At 31.6% G+C, this 20,466-nt stretch overlaps 9 protein-coding genes across 9 annotated transcripts; 4 read left to right on the forward strand and 5 right to left on the reverse strand.

Annotated features, from left to right (window-relative positions):
• Positions 1-443: 443 nt before the first annotated feature.
• Positions 444-1,550, forward strand: PPG1 (putative serine/threonine-protein kinase PPG1; the record flags this gene model as incomplete). The annotated part of the gene is made up of 1 exon (XM_004182370.1): positions 444-1,550. The coding sequence occupies one exon, from the start codon at positions 444-446 to the stop codon at positions 1,548-1,550; it is 1,107 nt and encodes a 368-aa protein (XP_004182418.1).
• Positions 1,551-1,835: 285 nt separating this feature from the next.
• On the forward strand, positions 1,836-4,247 carry ABZ1 (4-amino-4-deoxychorismate synthase; the record flags this gene model as incomplete). The annotated part of the gene is made up of 1 exon (XM_004182371.1): positions 1,836-4,247. The coding sequence occupies one exon, from the start codon at positions 1,836-1,838 to the stop codon at positions 4,245-4,247; it is 2,412 nt and encodes an 803-aa protein (XP_004182419.1).
• A 517-nt stretch (positions 4,248-4,764) lies between these two features.
• On the forward strand, positions 4,765-5,754 carry TBLA0I02430 (6-phosphogluconolactonase; the record flags this gene model as incomplete). The annotated part of the gene is made up of 1 exon (XM_004182372.1): positions 4,765-5,754. One exon carries the CDS (start codon positions 4,765-4,767, stop codon positions 5,752-5,754), a length of 990 nt encoding a protein of 329 aa, XP_004182420.1.
• Positions 5,755-6,543: 789 nt separating this feature from the next.
• Positions 6,544-7,311, reverse strand: ERS1 (cystinosin-like protein ERS1; the record flags this gene model as incomplete). The annotated part of the gene is made up of 1 exon (XM_004182373.1): positions 6,544-7,311. The coding sequence occupies one exon, from the start codon at positions 7,309-7,311 to the stop codon at positions 6,544-6,546; it is 768 nt and encodes a 255-aa protein (XP_004182421.1).
• Positions 7,312-7,917: 606 nt separating this feature from the next.
• On the reverse strand, positions 7,918-9,849 carry TBLA0I02450 (uncharacterized protein; the record flags this gene model as incomplete). Its single annotated transcript, XM_004182374.1, has 1 exon — positions 7,918-9,849. One exon carries the CDS (start codon positions 9,847-9,849, stop codon positions 7,918-7,920), a length of 1,932 nt encoding a protein of 643 aa, XP_004182422.1.
• A 615-nt stretch (positions 9,850-10,464) lies between these two features.
• On the reverse strand, positions 10,465-11,403 carry FUB1 (Fub1p; the record flags this gene model as incomplete). Its single annotated transcript, XM_004182375.1, has 1 exon — positions 10,465-11,403. One exon carries the CDS (start codon positions 11,401-11,403, stop codon positions 10,465-10,467), a length of 939 nt encoding a protein of 312 aa, XP_004182423.1.
• Positions 11,404-11,713: 310 nt separating this feature from the next.
• On the forward strand, positions 11,714-13,297 carry PTC6 (type 2C protein phosphatase PTC6; the record flags this gene model as incomplete). Its single annotated transcript, XM_004182376.1, has 1 exon — positions 11,714-13,297. One exon carries the CDS (start codon positions 11,714-11,716, stop codon positions 13,295-13,297), a length of 1,584 nt encoding a protein of 527 aa, XP_004182424.1.
• Positions 13,298-13,661: 364 nt separating this feature from the next.
• Positions 13,662-15,602, reverse strand: ZRG17 (Zn(2+) transporter ZRG17; the record flags this gene model as incomplete). Its single annotated transcript, XM_004182377.1, has 1 exon — positions 13,662-15,602. One exon carries the CDS (start codon positions 15,600-15,602, stop codon positions 13,662-13,664), a length of 1,941 nt encoding a protein of 646 aa, XP_004182425.1.
• A 655-nt stretch (positions 15,603-16,257) lies between these two features.
• On the reverse strand, positions 16,258-19,809 carry GRR1 (SCF ubiquitin ligase complex subunit GRR1; the record flags this gene model as incomplete). The annotated part of the gene is made up of 1 exon (XM_004182378.1): positions 16,258-19,809. The coding sequence occupies one exon, from the start codon at positions 19,807-19,809 to the stop codon at positions 16,258-16,260; it is 3,552 nt and encodes a 1,183-aa protein (XP_004182426.1).
• Between the last annotated feature and the right edge of the window lie 657 nt (positions 19,810-20,466).

Below are 20,466 nucleotides of genomic sequence, written 5' to 3' on the forward strand. Positions count from 1 at the left end.
ATATATGGATCTAAATTGGTGATAAAGTTACAACCAATTGAAGCAAATTAAGTGGATCAATGATAAATTTAAAATGTCTTACAATCTTGGTACGGTTAGTACAAACTTAATTTCCAAATTTAAACTAGCACACCCTTCAGATATATATTTTTGCTGTTTAAGATTTAATTTCAACTCTGCAATGTAACATATTCATCTTAAAATTCCAAAAAAATCAAGAAAAAGACGCTTCGGAAAGGCCGAAGTCATTAGTCAAGAGAAAAACATCTATATTTAGAAAGCGTATTATTATTAGAAAAGGTGATTAACGTACGAACTTTTTAGTTGATGTTAATATTAAGGTGAGTTGGTTTAAAAGCTGGTGGTCTAAACTATTGTTGTAGAATTAAATAGCTAGAACACTATCAAAGGCTACTAGGTGCGTATTACAGGAGCTAAAAAAAATGATGAAATTAGACGAATGTTTGGAGTTATTATATAAGGGTCAGTTGTTGCCGGAAGCTACGATACGTGCGCTTAGTTATAAATTAAAGGAGATGCTAGTGCAACAGTCCAATGTGATTCATATTTCTACCCCAGTGACTGTTGTGGGAGATATACATGGGCAATTCCATGACCTTCTGGAGATCTTCCACATTGGCGGTCCAGTTCCCAATACGAATTATTTATTCTTAGGTGATTATGTTGATAGAGGACTTTATAGTGTGGAAACGATAACGTTATTAATGGTTCTAAAGTTAAGATACCCGAACCGTATCCATCTTTTAAGAGGAAATCATGAATCCAGACAAATCACACAGAGTTATGGGTTTTACACAGAATGCTTAAACAAATATGGAGGGAATTCAAAAGTTTGGAATTATCTAACAGATTTTTTCGACTACCTTGTACTATGTTGCATCATTGATGATGAATTATTTTGTGTCCATGGAGGTTTGTCACCAAATGTACAAACCATCGACCAAATCAGAATTATTGATCGTTTTAGAGAAATTCCTCATGATGGTGCAATGGCTGATCTAGTCTGGTCTGACCCTGAAGATAATCCAATTATTGACCCTACTGCGACTAGTGAAGGTTTCTACTATGAGCCATCACAGCATTTTCAAGTCTCACCTCGTGGTGCCGGATATACTTTTGGCAGAAGCGTAGTGGAAAAGTTTTTACAATTGAATAACATGTCTCGAATCTATCGTGCCCATCAATTATGCAATGAAGGATTTCAAATCTACTTTGATGGATTGGTTACTACGGTATGGTCGGCTCCAAATTATTGCTATCGTTGTGGAAATAAAGCATCTATTCTAGAACTATACAGTAAAGACGTATATTATTTCAATGTTTTTGAAGAAGCTCCAGAAAACAAGAGTTTAAACGAAGGTAGCACTACCAAAGTAATTCAGGAATATTTCAATAATGACAACAATATTTCATCTTCCCAGCTGTCGTTGATGGACGGATTTGAAGCTATGGAAGAGTCAATGGATCTCTTCTCGGATGCTTACCAAGCAAGATCAGCAGCTTCAAGAAAGGTAGAATACTTCTTGTAACCTCTACTAGTCAGAAGAATCACATATTTGTACCAGAACTGCTGTTTGTAGTGCACTGTCATCAATTCTAATGTCCTCTATTATTTGTGACGCTTCGGAATTTGTGGCGTATGCGCAATTTCGGATCAGCTGATCTCGGTGAACTTCGGTGATGAGCGTCTAGACTCATGCTATCATTATGATACTCACTATGTAACTTCTCTAATATAAAGAAAAAGGTGTATTGGATTGGTTCAATATGGGGTGATTGATAATAGAAAAGGGGCTAAAGTTTTATAAATTACAATGGATACCTTCAATGTGTTATTTATCGATTCCTATGACTCTTTCACTTATAACGTGGTACGGCTTTTAGAACAACAGAAATTACACGAATCAACTCAGAGGATCAAAGTATTTACCATTAGAAACGATACCTTTACAAATGTCAGCCAATTGAAAGAAATATTGCCGGTCATTGATTGTATAGTTGTTGGGCCAGGACCTGGTAACCCTCTAAATGGGTCTGAAGATATGGGTATTATTAATGAATTGTTTTCTGGTTCAGATTTCCAAGATATCCCTATTTTAGGTGTCTGTTTAGGGTTCCAAGCCCTATGCCATTCATTTGGTGCTGATATAATTCAATTGAAAACTATTAAGCATGGTCAAGTATATGATATTAATTTATATAATAATGAGGATACCCTACTAAATCCTTTATTCTTGTCATTTAATAGAGCTCGCTCTTTCAAAGCAACAAGATATCATTCTTTAGCAATTATTAATAATAATAAAAGTTTAATACCATTAGCTTACACTACCGATGAAAATGGTACCGTACTCATGGCCGTTCAAGCTGCAAAGAAAGTCCCTTGGTTTGGGGTTCAATATCATCCAGAATCTTGCTGTTCAGAAAATGGGGATTTACTCGTGGGTAATTTCCTAAATTTTGCTTTTGATTATAATTCTAAAACTAATACAGCAAGGCAATTGAAAAAACTATCTTTAATTAATAATGATCAGATAAAATATAAAAAAATATTATACCAATTGAATTTAATTATTGATAAAAAGCCAATAGATGTTGACTTATCTGCTTCTTTGCTTGCAAATAAAAATGAATGTGTAAATAATGATATACTTAAAAAGATTGAAATCAAAGAATATTCTATTAATAATTATGATAAGCCAAATATTACTATGAAAATAGCAGAAGATTTGCTGGTTGACTATGACAAATTTGTTTTAGCTTCTTCAACAGTTAATAAAAACCGTGGGGAATGGTCAATTATTGCTTTACCTGATTCAAATTCAGAAGTTTTCACACATTTTACTCAAGTCAATAAAACATGTATTTACAAGTGGAGAGATCCGCAAATTACTAAAAATCAATTAGATTCTATGTTAGAGAAGTCTGACAAATTTGCTAATTCTAATGCTTACTTAAAAGTGTTTAGTGAAGCAAAAGAAGGGTTTTGGAAAACGATATCTAGTTATATGAAAAATAAATTATTTGCTTACAAAAATCATTTACCATTTATTGGTGGTTTAGTGGGTGTGATGTCTTATGAATTTGGTAATTATGTTCAAATGAATATGGATCCAAATGATCTTTTAATGCCGGATGCTAAGCTTGTGTTTATTAATAATACTATTTTAATTAATCATGTGGATAAAAAAGTATATACTATTTCATTAAACAACACTTTTCCACCTCAAATTTCTGATAATTTGTCCAACTATTTAAAAGATAAGATTCAAACTACAGAAGATAATTTGGAATTATCAAAATTACCTAAAGATGTTACTTTTGATATAATTAAGCCAGTTAAGAAAGATTATGCAAATGCTTTTGAAGCTTGTCGAAATTATATCAAGCAAGGGTATTCGTATGAAATGTGTTTAACAACCCAAACAAAAATTACGCCAAGCAAAAAGTTAACCCCATGGAGAATTTTTCAAACATTAACTAGAAGAAACCCAGCTCCTTTTTCAAATTATTTTTTCTTCAACGATATTATTGATAATGATTCTAATAGTGTGTGTCTCGTTAGCAGTTCTCCTGAACGATTTTTAAAATGGGACTTAGATTCGTGTGAATTAAGACCCATTAAAGGCACTGTTAAGAAATCAAAAACGATGACAAGAGAATTAGCTACAGAGATCTTAAAGACACCAAAAGAATTCGGAGAAAATTTAATGATTTTGGATTTAATCCGTAATGATTTGTACGAATTACTATCAGACGTTAGAGTTGAAGAGTTTATGTCTGTTGAAGAATATGCGACAGTTTACCAATTGGTTAGTGTTATTAAACTGTATGGAATGGCCAATCCGCAGGTGAATACCAATAATTATGTTGGATTAGATGTATTAAAGCATTCATTACCTCCAGGTTCTATGACTGGAGCCCCAAAGAAAAAAACTGTTAAACTGCTTCAACAAGATCCAATGTTGGAGACAAATTTGAACAAGCATACCACCAAGGATACTCGTGGTCTATACAGTGGTGTCTCTGGGTATTGGTCAGTGAATGGAAATGGTGATTGGTCTGTTAATATTCGTTGTTTGCATAGTTATAACGGTGGTGATGATTGGGCTATTGGTGCTGGTGGGGCTTTAACGATTTTGAGTAATGTTGAAGCTGAATTAGATGAAGTGTTCGTTAAGTTGGAGAGTGCCTTACAAGTATTTAATGATTCCACTCAAATTTAACCTCTCGGTTGTTTTCTTCTATTTTCATTATTCTGCATTTTTTTGTTATTACACCTTCTATTTGCTCTTCCGATTACTCATTACATTTATTATAAATTTTTATATAAATATTCATCTATATATATCTTCTCGTATATCCCGTCAATATATTGTCATTATATTCATTGCTAACTCCTCATTTAGAAATAGTGATCCCGTAAAAAGATTCTAGGTTTAGAGTTTGGTATTTTGTGTCACCTTTCACGTGCCTGTCGTATGAATTTGTCTTTTTTGGTTTTTATTTTTTTTTTTGAAATTTCGAAGTTTTTGCTTTAATTTTTTTTTTTTCTAATTTCCTAAAATATGATTTGTTTCTTTCTAAAGGGACTAAATTTTTATAGGCTGTGAGTATATTTTCAAATATTTGAAAAAATTAATAAAATGATAATAGAAGAGTTCACAGCTCAATTGGCAGCAATATCTATTACAAAAGTTATCAAATAAGTACCAACTACCTACATTTTATAAGCTTTCAGAGATGACTACAAACATTCCAAAGGTTTATGCCTTCCCGGAGCTAGATGAAGTCGCTGATGCAGTGGCAGATTATGTAGTTTATGTTCAAAATCACGCACTTGCTAAGCCAGTAAAGGAAAAGAAGTTGTCAAGTAGTAGTTTAAATGGAATGGTTACGACTACAGGAACTGTAGACTTTAAAGAAATTCGAAGAACCCCCTCAGTTAAAAGTGCAGGAAACGGCAATGTAAACAACTCGTCATCAAAGGATCTTTCGAAGAAACCAAAGAAGGAGGCTCGATTTAGAATTGCTATTTCAGGAGGTTCATTAATTCAAGTATTAAACAAAGGTCTATTAACAAGAACTGACGTAAAATGGGATAGATGGGATATTTATTTTGCTGATGAAAGATTAGTACCATTTGACTCGCAGGACAGCAATTATGGTCAAGCAAAGCGTAAAATTTTTGATTTGATAGATACTGAAAAATACGGTGAACCAAATATCTACCATATTGAAGAAGACTTAATTTCAGATCCACAAGAATGCGCAGATCGTTACGAAAAAGTACTTATCAAAGGTTTTGCAGGAAGAGATTCTGTTAAATTACCAATGTTTGATCTATTTTTACTAGGTTGTGCACCTGATGGCCATATTGCATCATTATTCCCAAATTTCCAAGAAAGTTTAAGAGAGAACTTAGCATGGGTTATTCCTGTTGAAGGTGCTCCAAGTGGTCCGTCGAAGAGAATTTCTTTGACAATTCCAGTTATCTGTCATTCAAATAGAGTAGCATTTGTTGTTGAAGGTGCAACTAAAGCCCCAGTTATTAAAACCATTATGGAAAGACCAGAAAAAGGTCTTCCAAGTTCAATTGTTAATGAAGGTGCAGCTGGCCGTGTATCTTGGTTTGTTGATAATGACGCATTAACTGAAACGTTTGTTGTCAAAAAGAAATATAAAAATCGTTCTCATGAAAAACCAGAAGAAGAAACCCCTATTCAACAGTAACTATAAAATCTTAAACTATAATATGACGATACCTAAAAATGTTACATATACTTTAAATATTCAAATACTTTTTTGTTTCTCTTTTCATTTCTCCTTTTATCATTATTTTAGAATATTGCCATTGATATTATTATTAACATATCTTTTTTTTAAAAAAACTGCTTCTAATTTTTATTTTTATTTTACCTTATAATTATTCCTTTTATTTTCCTAATTACGTTAGAACGACCAGATTACTCTTTCTTTGTCGTTCTAATATATATTCGCTATAAATTATTCGATTTATTATAAAAATCTATCTGAATTATACCGTCATTATTTTAAATCTGTCTTTAATGGAATGTTAACTAATAGTTGCACTCGTGCTAACCTCATTGAAATTATGCCATTGAATTTACTAACATATAATAAACAATTGGTTGTTAGTTTTCAAGATTATTTGTTAATATTTTTTATTTTATTTCAGCAATGTACACTTCTCCCAGTTTTTGTATTATTTTTACTAGATTATAAAGCTGCAATTTTTCTTCTATTATTTTAATTTAAATTTAAAATAAATAAAGTACCAAATCCCTTAAAAAAACATTCTTCTTATCCTGTGTAGTATTCATTTTTATTTCCTCAATTTTTTTTTATTCTATAATTTTGTAATACATAGTATTCTATATTTCGTATCATGTAATAACATATGTCACTTTTACTATATTATATATATAGAAATAATTATATCTTAAATAGGCTGTAGAAGATTTTAAGCTATCAAAGTATTGAATAATTATCTATATTTACTTAACTCTCATAAATCATCCATTGTGAAATAAAAATGAAATTAAATACCAACGTCACTAAACCGAGGCCTATTTTCCCAAAATTAGTGATAAACACTAAAAAACTGAAATTTTGATCTCTTTGTAACTGAACAACTAATTGAGCTAATGATGCAACACCCCCTATCGTATCTAAAAATACACCTTGGATAGCATAGCCTTTCATTGATTTTCGATTATAATTATATGTTACTTGTGGGATATACTTAACTAATGACATTGAAATTTTCATTAGAAATAATTGATTACAATATGATAAGGTTTCTGAATTTGACCAACCGTTCTTAATATTGTTATATATATACTGGAAAGTGATAAACGTGAAACAAAAAATAGAAAGGCATAACAATTTATGAAAGAAATTAGTCATCCTTCTCTTCTTATCCTTTAAAAAATTCCATAATTTTCTACCCCATACGACTTGGGTTAGTAAAACAACAGTCATAATAAACCCATTACTACAATATATAATGTCAAGTACAGAGACTTTAGGTTTCAATAATTGCTGCTCAGTATTCAAAAGCTCTGTACTAACAGGAATCCAAAAATACACTTGTAATATTAAGGAAGTTAATAAATAAAAATAGCCGGCGGCATTTAATAATACAAAATCGATAGAGATAGCACTGCTTGAGTTACATTTCCAATTCTTTATGATTGGTGGGTACATTGAAATAGACCATGCTGATACGTAAATAAGGCCTAGCAGATCATCAATTCTTAAGTTCATTTATTTATTTATCTTTTATTTTATATTTCTTTTTAATGTAGTTTATTGGCAATATATGTATAAAAACGAAAGACTGTCTAATCAAATAATGATATGTTTTACTGCTTTGCTTGTATTTCTTAGTAAGATAGCCAAAACAAATGCATCTATTGCTTTCTAGTAATCTATATCAGTTAAATAATTGTCAATTGAATTCAGAGTATGTTTATTCAAGAAACTCCGTTGTTCTCCAGATTTGAAACTTTAATATATTTAGATCCAACAAAGTATTTCCCTAATGTTTGTTATTAGCATTGTCTACGTCATCTCATTTTCCTATCCGAAAATAATAGAACGTAAACATTTACTAATATGAGAAAAAGACGGTACAGAAAATATAGATCCAAAAAAATGCAATCAACCTTGTTCTTGAGATGTTTTAGATTAGTAGTTAATAATAATAATATATAGATATGTCTATGGTTGAAGGTTTATATAAGGTCGATATAGAATGTATAGTCAGAATGTAAGAAAGGGAAATAGCTTAAAGTTAAGACCAATGCTGGGAGGTGAATGAGAAGTTCAAAGAGATATGGAAAAAATGAATAAAAGAAGTACTATCGTTCCCTATATCAGATTGTTATTGTTGTTACTATCATCTAGGAAACTACTATCATTTAAAAAAGTGTTTGCAGTACTGTTTGCTTCGTTATCAAGTAGACTATAATGAGTTGAAGCTCTCTCAAATAGATATCTACCATCTTGTAGTGAATATTCATAATCTTGATTAATTCTTGAACGAGAGCTATTATTGACATTTGTATTATCATTATTAATTCCACGAGAGTTAGTGCTTGATGAAAACAAGCCCATTCCAGACTCCATTTCTTCATTACCACGAATTTCAGAAACTGGTTCATACAGCATCATGCCAAAGAATAAGTAATAATATTCCTCTCCTAAGATTTTAATTAGTAACTTCGATTTTAAGTCATATTTATAACTTAATGGAATTATTATCATAAATACTATTGGTAGATATTTATTTAGGAAATTTACTAAAGGAATAAAAGTTAAATCTTCATATAAAGTTGTTTCGAAACTACTCTTTATATTTGATGTTGAATTTGGTATCATTGTCATTAAATTAAAACACAAAGGAAATAATAATCTTGAAGAATATAAAGAATAGTATAATGCGTTTATGGGATTACTTTGACCATTTGGAATTAAATGTAAATTATTAAACTTGAACTTACTCATAGCATATAAGGAAGTTAATATCGCGTATGATAAAATAATCAATTCAAAGAAAAAATTAAACCATGCCGTGCCATTGAAGATCCAGCCATGGGCCCATCTAGTTGGAAATAATTCTAAGAAGAATAATAATATACTTAGTATAGTTGATAATAGTCCAACAAAAAATTTCATAAATTTAATAAATATATTTGGTGTTGATTCTGATTTGGCCAATTGGTGAATAATAGAATCTGAATAAGCTTCTGCATATAAGAAATTATAATACTCGTTTAAGAATTTATTAAATTTATTATTCAATTTATCAAAAGTTGTTATAGTTGATATTTCAATTGAATTTGAAATAGTTGGTATTGATTGTGATGGTAAATTTTTGAGAGTTCTTAATAAATTCTGAATTTCAAATTTGCATAATTGTAAAGTATGATTAAATGAAATGTCACCTATTTGTGAATCTGGGGTATTCAAGATTTCACGAGCAAAATCTATCATATTTAATTGGGCATCATTTAAATCTTCATTTGTCTTTGATAGTGCAACAAACAATTTGTTATTTGATTGATGTGTGGAGTCTCTAACTTGCGCAATTAAATCTTTTGGTAAAAGTACTATACCAGTAGATAATAATATTAAAGTGAACGATAGAGAGTATAAATGTGATAGTGAAATTAGAAGAGGCTTAATCGTTTTAATTGTAACAGAATGGTTTGATGATAATAGTAGATAGAAAAGACCCGCTAATAATCCAATGAAGCATAGGGAATAAAATTTAATATTATGCATTAAAGCTTTAGAAAATCTTTGACGTCTAAATGTTTCTGGAACTGAATATTTCAATCCCACATAAGAAATTAATAAAGGTATAATTAACCAGCAAATAATAAACTCTAACCAATAAATAAATAGCCATTCCGATCGAAAGCTTGATGATTCGTCTATTATAGCATCATTAATATCCAGATTTGTCAAAATATTGGTCAACTGTTCTATTGAGTTTCCAGATGTTATGTTATTTTGTATCATACGTTTCACAAGTGAAGATTTTTCATTAGATATGGTCATCAGCGTAGTAGTAGAATTTGTAAATTCATCACCATCAGATTTATTTTTTACAGCAGTAGAAAATATATCAGAAGGGAAGAGCCAAGCTGTAGATAATAGTAATAGCATATTAACTAGTAGTACACTTAGTACTAGTGGTTCGGTGTGTCTATGTTTCTTAAAGGAAAAGTACCGGTTAATCATGGTTCCTGAGCATATCAGGGCAAGAATTGTCCCTAATACGCTAAAGAGGAGCATTATATTATATGTTTAATGAGAATGCTATGAGGTGTTCAGTAAAAGGTTAGAATTGTTTGAACAATTATCTTAAATTTGCAATATATATATTATAAGTATGCTTTACGATACAATAGTGATTTGTTTTATTAAATTCACTTAATTCTTACAAGGTGTTATATTGATCAGGGTAACTTTCGCACAAATTCTCGAGCAAATGAGTTTCAAAAACAGTTAAGGAAATAATTTAAAGGTTTCTAAGCCAGAGGATTCAAATTGGTATATTTTGTAAATATGGTAATTGGTTTGTTTTTTTTATGTTGTTTCATAATAAATTCTGGCAATGTCCTGTTTATTTCGATCTGAAATTCTCCAAGTCCCGTAAAGTCCATTTCCAAATTTCAGAAACAAAATTGTTCAATGCACCATCGTTTTTGCCTTACCCTAAATACACAGTGCACGTTAAACGAGTTCAGAACTGGTCTCAATGCTATATATGCAGTTTCCTATTTCTTAGACATATTTTTGGATTCTTATTTCAAATCAAACTTACATCATTAAATTATAAATATAAAAACGTATATATTTTAAGGGTAATCGAAACAAAGTAGCGATAAATACCAAAAAAATCTTTCATTAAATAAATCCTCCGGGTCCAAATTCTCCAGGTCTAAACCCACCAGAGCCAAATCCACTGGATCCAAATGCACCGCCACCTGGATTTCCTTTGCCAAATGGGTCTGACCAGCGTGCTCCTGGCATCCGTCCAACGTTACCTTGGCTATTAGCATCATCTTGTTGTCTTTGGAAATCTCTTAATGGATCAAATGACATTCCACCTGAGCCAGGTCCCATAATACCATTATTTGAAGGACGAGAGGTAGCTAGTGGATCTAAAAGATTTGGAATACGCTCTCCAGTAGGGTATAAATCTTTTTGACCATACCCGCTTGCTTGGGGCTGTGCAATATTCAAGCCAGGGTAAGGATTCTGTTGACTGGGGTTCTTTCCGCCTAACATTTCATATTCATCATCAAAGTCAGGCATATCTGGTGGATTACCTGATGAATTGGTGGTGCGCGGTAATCCTTGCTGATCTTTGGAAATTGATATCTTTGGGTCAGTAACACCTGGAGTTAATGCCCTCTTCATGTATTCATGCTCTTCTAGTTTAGGTAAGGAATGATTTTCTTTCAATTGAAGTTTCTTTCTTACAATGTCAATAATATCAGAATGTCTCTTGTTGTGTAAATAGTTTATTATAGAGACTGGAAATTTTTCTTGGTCTAATTTTAAATCATCTTTGTAATCCAAAACACCTTGGCCTAGAGATTTATTATCTTTGGCTTCTCCGAGGAATAACGAAAGAATGCATTGTTTTCCATCATTTATATTAAGACCAATAACACTAACAAACAAATCAGTACCGGCTAATAAAGTAGTTTCTACCTGGTTATTACCATCCTTAGACTCCCAATTTTGTATTTTCCAAATCCTAATTTCACTTTCTTTGGGATCTAAAGCCAAAAGCGCAATTCTGATAGCTAAGCTTAATTTATCGCGGATTTCATCCATTTTCCAGTGTGAAAAGTTGATATTCTTGTGAATTCAATATATATATACACCTAGATATGCGTGACAAGCGTTTATTCTTTTTGGTTCTGTTCTTGCAATTGCTTCATTTCTCTGAAATAACGTTATCTTTTTATCTGTTGATTTACCCCAAGTATTAAGGGCCCCGGCGGGGTTATAATTCCAGAAAAGGCTCATCACCATACTTTATAGGCATCTACTAAACAATAATTATATCTGTAAAAAACACGTTAGTTGAGAATAAATGCTAACAAAGTAGTGTTTTTTAATCAAGGAGGTTAGAAGAGCAAAAATGAATTCTGTGACTAGTGTGACTAGACCCTATTTACTTTTACGACCTGCTATTTTCCAAAATCAAACCCTACAGAAGGTTTCAGCAGGAGCAAAAAAAGAAACAGCTGTGAATAATAGCAAGAAGGTCAATAGTAATATGTTATTAAAATTAAATTTAAAGAAGTTCCCTAACTTATTAGGTCATTCAACAAGTAGGATCAACAGGTTGTATAATGAGGATGCATATTCATGTAATATCATCTCATTCCCTTCGCTTCAACAAGATGTAGATATTATGAGAACAGGAAAATCAAAAAACAACGATATCTTTAAAAATAATAGAATTTTAAACCTTTCAGTATTTGATGGTCATGGTGGCGAAGGCAGAGTTTCTAAATTGTTGGCAGAGAAACTTCATTTGCGTTTATCAACTGAATTACCAACCAAGAAGAAATTCTTTGATTTATTAAAAGAATATAAGGATATAGTAGGGGGAGAATATTGGGAGGTATTGTATAAAAATAGGTTCAAATTTTATGATAAATATATAAAACATTGTAATACTAAAATAGATCTGGTGTTATTTGCTGATAAGGGGAAAGAAAAGAATTCAAATTCCACTTGGGCAGAATCTCCAATAGGATCTAGGATGATTTTTGACAAATATGGTAATATTATTGATAAGACAAGTCTATTAACTGAATATCAAAGATTAAGATTCTACTACACGTACTTAAAATTTGACTTAGAAGAATGTTGTGGACACAAGAGGCATGGAAGCGTCACGAATATCAATCAAAATATTTATGATCAATTTGAACAGTTTCCTGGTGGTTCTACTGCAACTTCAATTTTTCTGACACCCTTCGATATCCAATCCAATAGATCGGTTATTCATGATGATTCCTTTATTGTAAGGCCAACCTCCCTTTTGAAATTGGTAGTAACTCAGATTGGAGATTCAAAAGCAATAATTTGTGATTCAAATGGTATTGCCCATAGTTTATCAAAACCTCATAATGCCTCATCAGAGAGAGAAATTAAAAGACTATATAAACAACCTGAGAAAAGAAAAAATTTATCTATTGCCAAAATGAAGACTGCTCCAATAATTGAACCAGAAGTAGAAACTGATTCATTCGGTGATAAACGCTTTTTGGATACATTTGCTAATACGAGATCGTTTGGTGATATTATTGCCAAGAATAAAGGATTGTCTGCTGAACCAGAGCTGTACTCCTATTTAATTGGCCCTACTATTGATTTACCACATTCTGAAAAGTCAAAACTACAATTTGGAGGTGATGAATGTTTTATTATATTAATTTCTGATGGGGTGTATAATGTCATACCTGATCAGGAATTAGTTGATTTAATCACTTCAACTGTAAATAATCGTGGTTTAAAGACAGCGACACCTCAATATATCACCGATGAGATTATTAAATATGTATACGCCATTGGTGGAAGGGACGCTGATAATGCAACATGTGTGCTATTAAGATTGCCTAATTGGGGTAATTGGCCATCGATTGATAGGACAGGTAAAATCAGAGAAGAAAAACTTATGCATACATTCTCTGGGGACCGGAACATGTCATGAATATATTCTTATGATACCCGTTAGCTTATCTGAAGGATTTGAAGAATTTACGAAAATATATTGCACTTATAATAATATTCCTTGACTTAAACATCATTTCATATACTATCATTTTAAATTTTTATTACATTCTTTTATATTACGAACTTTTTTTTAGTTATTTATTGGTTGCAGCTAAGTTATATATTATGTATGCATAATTACTATTTTAATTAAAAATCAAATTTACTATCGCAAAAAAATATAAAAAGATTACTTTTATATGATATACTACAGTACCTATATTCTATAAAAGATCAGTTATATCAAATATGCGTTTATAGACAAATGAGTAATTCTGATATATACTATATTCTATCAATTTCTATTGTTGTCTCAGAAGTGTCAGCAGCTTATTAATTAATTTTTCGATTGCTAATCTTAATTTTAATTCATCTTCATTTGAGCCACCACTTAATGCTAGCTTGATCAACACAATATATAAATCAAAATTAACTTTGCATATCATCATTCTGTCGTAATCAATATAACATTTGTTTTGAAAATCTTGGATGCTTTCAATTTGGTCCTTTAATACAGATTTTAAGATAGAACATTCTTCATTGCTTGAGAGTTGCTTTCTCCAAAACGAAAATGATGAAAATCTACCTGTAGTGCTGATATTATTATTATTACTATTATTTAATTTTAAGTTAGATAATTGGCCAGTCTTACTCTTTTTTTTAATGGCCACAGGTAAACTATTAATCGATTTATTTCTAACAATAGTAGTAATTTTTTGTTCAGATTCCTGTTCATGTTTTATCTTATCATTTCTAGGATCATGCAATAGAGTAGATGCAGGTAAGGCAGTAGTAGAAAATCCCATTAATATAATTGTTGAGGTCCATTGAGCAATTGTCAGTCCATGAGCCAAAATAAAAATTGCTAATACAAATATACTGATATAATCGCATGCACCTGATAATGTATTGAAAATTGGATAAAAAAACAAATATATCGTATAGGTGATCGTAATAATTGGATTTTTCGTTTTCAATCTAGAGTTTTTATTAGTATAAAAGATTTTGTACAATGTCAAACTGGACAATATCAGGTTAATGAATAACGTAACGTACCATAATTTAAAATCATTCGGACTTGAAAATAGAGATAATGTAGAACCAGACTTGGAGTGGTGAGAGTGTGGGATATTAGTTGCTATTTCTTCATGATTATTAGACTCAACCAATGACACGATAAATTCTTCAGCAATATGGAATAATAGATCTAGTCCAACAAAACATAATGATACAGCCAATGCAAAACTTATAAGAACATCAATTCTATTTAAGCCTAATGGAAAGGTTAATGTTCCTGTTGACCATACCTCAAACTGAGATAGATTTTCCACTAAAATTATAGCAACTGAACCAAGAATATCATATGTAATGAAATGTGATAGAGTCGTAAAATTAGTCCATTCTTTAGAGTGACCTAATTGAAATATTGCCAAGCAAAGTATTATTTGAAGTATTGTCAAAAGAAATTGAAAATGGGCTTTTGGCCAAACAAGGTTTTGCATCAAATCATGGAAATCTGGAATTGGTAACGATTTAGCTATATTCAATGGAATTTTAATTTCAGGTTCTTGAAAGAAATTCATAGATACCGAGGAATGCTTGTACCTATGACCTTTACGAAATGATGTCCTAGTTGCTGAAGATGGTGGTGTGTTTTGGTTAGTAGTACCTGCCGAACCTAAAGTAAACGGCGTTTCGAATATTAATGAGCTTCTTTTATTTCTAGTGCTAGTATGGTCTGGAGAATGAGATCTGACAGGAGATCTTGACCTAGATGTTGGAGGAGCTAATTGTGGATTTGGTATATACTTTAATGATTGTCTTCGCTCTTCCCCTAAGGTTGCAGGTGAACATGGCTGACGTGGCGGCGTTACGGTCCCAGGATTGAATATATTGCCATTTTTTGGTGTTTCGGATGCTGATATTGCTACAGAACCAGCTGTTTCAGTATCTCCAAATGTAAATGTTGGATTGTATATTATACTAGAACTTGAGTTATTCCCCTCTTTGGATGCGTAAAAGGCTGAGTTTGGCCTAGAGTATGTAGGCGATGTGAAAAGTGGCCTCGGTTGAACAGGAATATCCTCGTTAATCGATGTGAATGACTTATTAGGATCTTTAGATGGTGGTGTATTATATAATTTTTCAGGAGAAGCTGATATATCTTCTTCTTTAATTGCTTTCATCACTGGAGTCGATGATCCAGAATACAGCTTCTCATCATAACTTAAACCATCCATCATTGTCAACACACTAGCGAATATGATCAAATAATAGAAATAAGAAACAATATCTACAGTTGATATATTATTAGACAACTAGTAATTTTTCAAAGTTAAGCGTTACAATTACCTTATCTTCTTTTGTTTACAGCAATGTGCCTGCTCGGGTAGAAAAATTTCTGAATTTAATCTGAAAGTTGCCAAAATGCAATAATATAACGCGTGTCTAGTAGTACAGTCCTATAATGCTTTGACTTTCCAGTGTGATTTTTTAATAACATTAAAACTCTGTGATCAATTCCATTTATTATAAGATCATCATAAATTGAAACACAATGTAAACTTGCATGCCAAAACCCGAAACCTTTACCCGGATTTAATTTTCCTATAAAGGAAAATTCCACTTCTAATTAAAGATGACAGCGCTAATTGGCGACACGAATGATGCAAATGTGTGTAATAACACTAGTAATCATATATAAAAATTGTAGTTAGAAGATGGAAAAAATATCTAAAATAACACAGTTCAGATGCTTGAGTATGAATTAATAAATTTTAAAAATTAGTCAAGTAAAAACAACCATTATTAATGTTTTATAAAAGAAAAGATGCTAAAAATAAGAATGAGTATAAAAATTAAATATGCAAACAAAATAAGTTAAGTAAATGTGTTATGTTAATCCTCAATATTTATCATGTCACCATCTTCATCAATTGCATTCCCGTCGCCTCTATTATTATCCGTTCCGGCAGAATTAGTAGCTGTGTTCGGCTCACTCGAATTTGTAGGCATATCTCCTTCAGTATCTGTCCGTATCCCAGGTCCTGTAAGAGGGGTATTTTGAATTTGCAATGGTGTATTTCTTGTTACGCCCGGTAAAATAGGGAATATGCCATTAAATTGTCCATTAACTTCTACATCATTTTCTTGAGGATTTTCATTAAAGTTACCATTGAGAGAACTTGTTGACTGCTCACCTGTACTACTCTCTGCATTGGTATTATTATCGATATTAGGTCCATTAGCAGCATTAATATTATCGCCCCATTCGGTTCGTTGTTGATTTAAATAAATTTCTCTTTGTCTAGTTAGTACAGTAATGCTTTCTCGTAAATATAACCTTAATACTACTGTTGAAAATTTATACTTGTTTAAAAGTTCCAAAAATTTATCCGTGAATAGCATTCTCCATATACCAACACCCTTTATATCATCTTCTACCCCTAAATTGGTAGTATTATTCTGGATTGTGACAATATGACGGTTAAGTTCTAACATTTGATGGTGTATCTGTGCCATTTCATGCAATAAAAAGCCTGTAAATTGAAATTGGACCCTTGCTAAACTGGCGACATTTACCTCAAAATCATCGACGCGGTCATCCAGCTCATGATATTTTCTAACTACTTGGCAAAGATCATGATTTAGATTGGAATTGGCACCAGGGGCAATGGTCCCATCAGTATCATCATATTCTTCATCGAATGGATCTTCACAAAATTTTTTATCAACACTTGTTATGAGTTTATCCACTTCAGCTGTAGTAAGTTTGTCGCCATTGAAGCGATCATCATACCAGGAGAAGACAGTATCTAGTCTTGTGAAATCAATATCTTGGAAGGAAAAATTATTGTTACCGTTCATTTGTGCCAAACCCGTTGCTGCTAAAATAGCTCCTGAGTTACGATTTAAATCTCTTGTTATTCTATAAACACAATCTTCAATTGACTCCCCTTCTAATACGAGATCTTTTGAAATAATGTACTTCGTTAAAACATCCTTAATGTCAGTTTGAGGGCCATTGGTTGGTGTCGTCAATGTCATTAAGTAATGGCGTAACTTCTGAACTCCTTTACCAGAAAATACACAAAATATTTGTCTCTGGTTGTCACTGAAGTCTGCAGGAGCAGGTCTACAAAATGCTGTAATGTCAGGACGTAAAAAGGAAGGGACTGCTGTTAATGATAAATGTGATAATTTAGGGCATGCCATTAATAGCTCATAAATCGGATAAATAGTTAAGTTTGAACAATACGATAGATGCACTCTTTCTAATGTATCATGTCTACCACGTAATGATATCATGTTCAATAAACCTTCATCGGTCATTTGGGAGCATTTCACCAAACCTATTCTCTTAAGCCTTGTTAAATCTGCCAACTCATAAAGAGTACGATTAGTTAAATTTGTGCAACAAGCAAAATCAACATATTGGATTCTTGGGCACGATTGGATTAATATACGAACACCTTGATCTGTAATATTAAAGCAATGTCCAAAATGAACTGTCTGCAAATTCTTACCCAATCTGGATAAATGGGACAAGGACAAATCTGTGATTCTATTACACTTTCCTAAAAATACATTTCTCAATTTAGGAGATAATGCTACAACTCTTTCAACAGTTCTATCTGTTATATTTTCACAGCCGGATAAATCCAAAAGTCTTAATGCTGGTAACTGATCGACATTTTTAGCTATGTCAATGAATAGCTTGTCTGAAACGTTAGTATTGTGAGTTACTCTAAACTCTCTTAATTGCTCTAATTTTGTAAACAACTTTAATAAACTTTCATCATGAACTTCTGGGCTGGAGGTAATATCAATTTCAACTAGCATAGGGCATGATTTTGCCATTAGCTCTACCAGGTCATCACACATATCATTACAAGCAGTGATTTTTACCCTTTTTAGGATTGGTGCATGAGAAATAAAATTGCTTAAAGCCCTTTGCGAAACAATTCTTGCTTGCGGAACGTAAAAGCCTTGAATACGCGGACAATTATTAGCCAACGTATTAAAAATATTATCTGAAATTTCTTTTACTCCCGTAATATCAACACTTTGAAGATATTTGCAATCTTTTAGAACGGCTGAGACAGACTCACTAGTAACATGTTTACAGAAAACTAAAGTCAATCTCTCTAAATTTTTACAGCCCACAAAATTGTAGAGCTGATCATCTCTTAAATAATCACCGACAAAAGAGAAATTTAATCTCTTGATCATCGATCTGTAATCAAATACTGTTTGTTCTTTGGATAATTTCATTGTTTCCATAAACGAATCTAATTGGCTCTTTTTATTAATATGTGGTCTGTAATAAATAATTTTTACTATTAATTGGGCCCATAATTTGGAAACGGATAGCATATTAAAGATATCAATTTTATTATTCAATCTATCTAATACCATTTGTAAAATTTCGATTGGTAACTTACTTAATGGAAATACAGTGCTGCTAATATTGATCGTATTGGTCACATTATTAAACATAACATTTGGGTTATGACCTTTGGACTCCAAAAGTAAATTATTTAGGAACTTCCTTGAGATAGATAGCATTTCCACATAACCTTCAGAGGGTCCTAACGTTTGTTCGGTATTCAAATTTTCCAGATACTTTTGGAACTCTGGAGTTGGGTTACTCAGAGGAGTGTTTGTAATTTTTGACGTTGAATAAGATATCATTGCTTTTTTATATTCTTCAATTATCCTTAGAAATTTTAATCTTAATTCTTGTAACTCTCTTGATTCAGTTTCTATGGCCTTTATTTTCATTTTATGCAATCTGTTTAACAAATTAATTCCTTGTTGAGAATCTGAATATCGAAGTTTCTTAAGCATTTTAATATTAACTTCAATTTCATCAGATATTGTGAATCTTCTCTTTTCTACAGCTGTTAGATATTCTTGTACTTTGGTTTGTAATGTGCTTTCGAATAGATCAAGCTGAACCAAATCAGTTGAGTTTAATTCTAATGTACTTAAATCGGCATTTAGTCTTGTTTCAACAATATTTGATACGAAAACTCTCGCATGGGTAAGTTCACTCTGTTCTCTTCTTTCTAAAATTTCACTACTGTGCAGTGACTCTAAGTTTGAAGAGTTATAAAAGATTGGCTGGTTTAGAGTTCCCTCGTTTCGAGTTGCCTCTAAGGTAGAACTCTGTAATGGTAGATTAATAAAAGGTGATCCAGTATTAGTAGTCGGAATATTATTATTGTCATTGATATTTGAGCTTTCATTGCTTGGATTAGTGATATTACTTGTAGGGTTATTATTAATCATAGAATTAGGATAAGTATTATTGTTGCTGTTATTATTATTAGTAGTAGTACTAATACCTAAACCAGTTGCATTTAGATTAGGAGACATACGCTCACTAGTCCAAACAGGAGGTAGGCCTACATATTGTGAAGGACTATTGTTTGAATTTGCATCCATTTTATGTTTGATATTTGATTCTGTAATTATAAACTGTGACTTTTTTTGTATTAGTAATATATTACAGTATGATTCTTCTAATCTAGAATAACAGAAAAAAAAAGAAATAAATACGAAGGAAATTCGAGAATTTGATATGTACTTCTCACTATAATTTGAACAAATTCGAAAAGAGTCTTCTTATTATCGAGGAGAGTATTTAGAACAAAAATACGTATCAATTATCTAACTTTAGATAAAGTGAAATATAATAGATTGAAAAAATGGAAAGAGCAAACCACGGTGTGAAATAATATATTAGTGTATAAATGTATACTATAATAATATAGTACTTAATGGGGTCGTTTAGTGTTACAAAACAACTTGTTCTGCAATTCAAATACACCGTCTTTAACTTTGAGATTCTTATATTGTTCAATAGAGCAATCCCTGGTTAGGATACTTTATAACTCTTGTCCGAAGGGTTTATTACCAGGAAGTATTTTGTGTATTATCGCTTCGGACGGACTTCAAGAAGAATGGAAAATGAAAACAGATGTATATTATAATTGGAAGATAATGCTTATAGTAACAGCAGTTTCAAATTAATGCATCTTGGTATAAGAATAAGGGTGAATTCAAAAAAATATGTCTAAGAAAATAGTAGTGATACAACAT

This window comes from Henningerozyma blattae, chromosome 9 (assembly GCF_000315915.1).
Source record: "Henningerozyma blattae CBS 6284 chromosome 9, complete genome".
NCBI classification, from domain to species: domain Eukaryota; kingdom Fungi; phylum Ascomycota; class Saccharomycetes; order Saccharomycetales; family Saccharomycetaceae; genus Henningerozyma; species Henningerozyma blattae.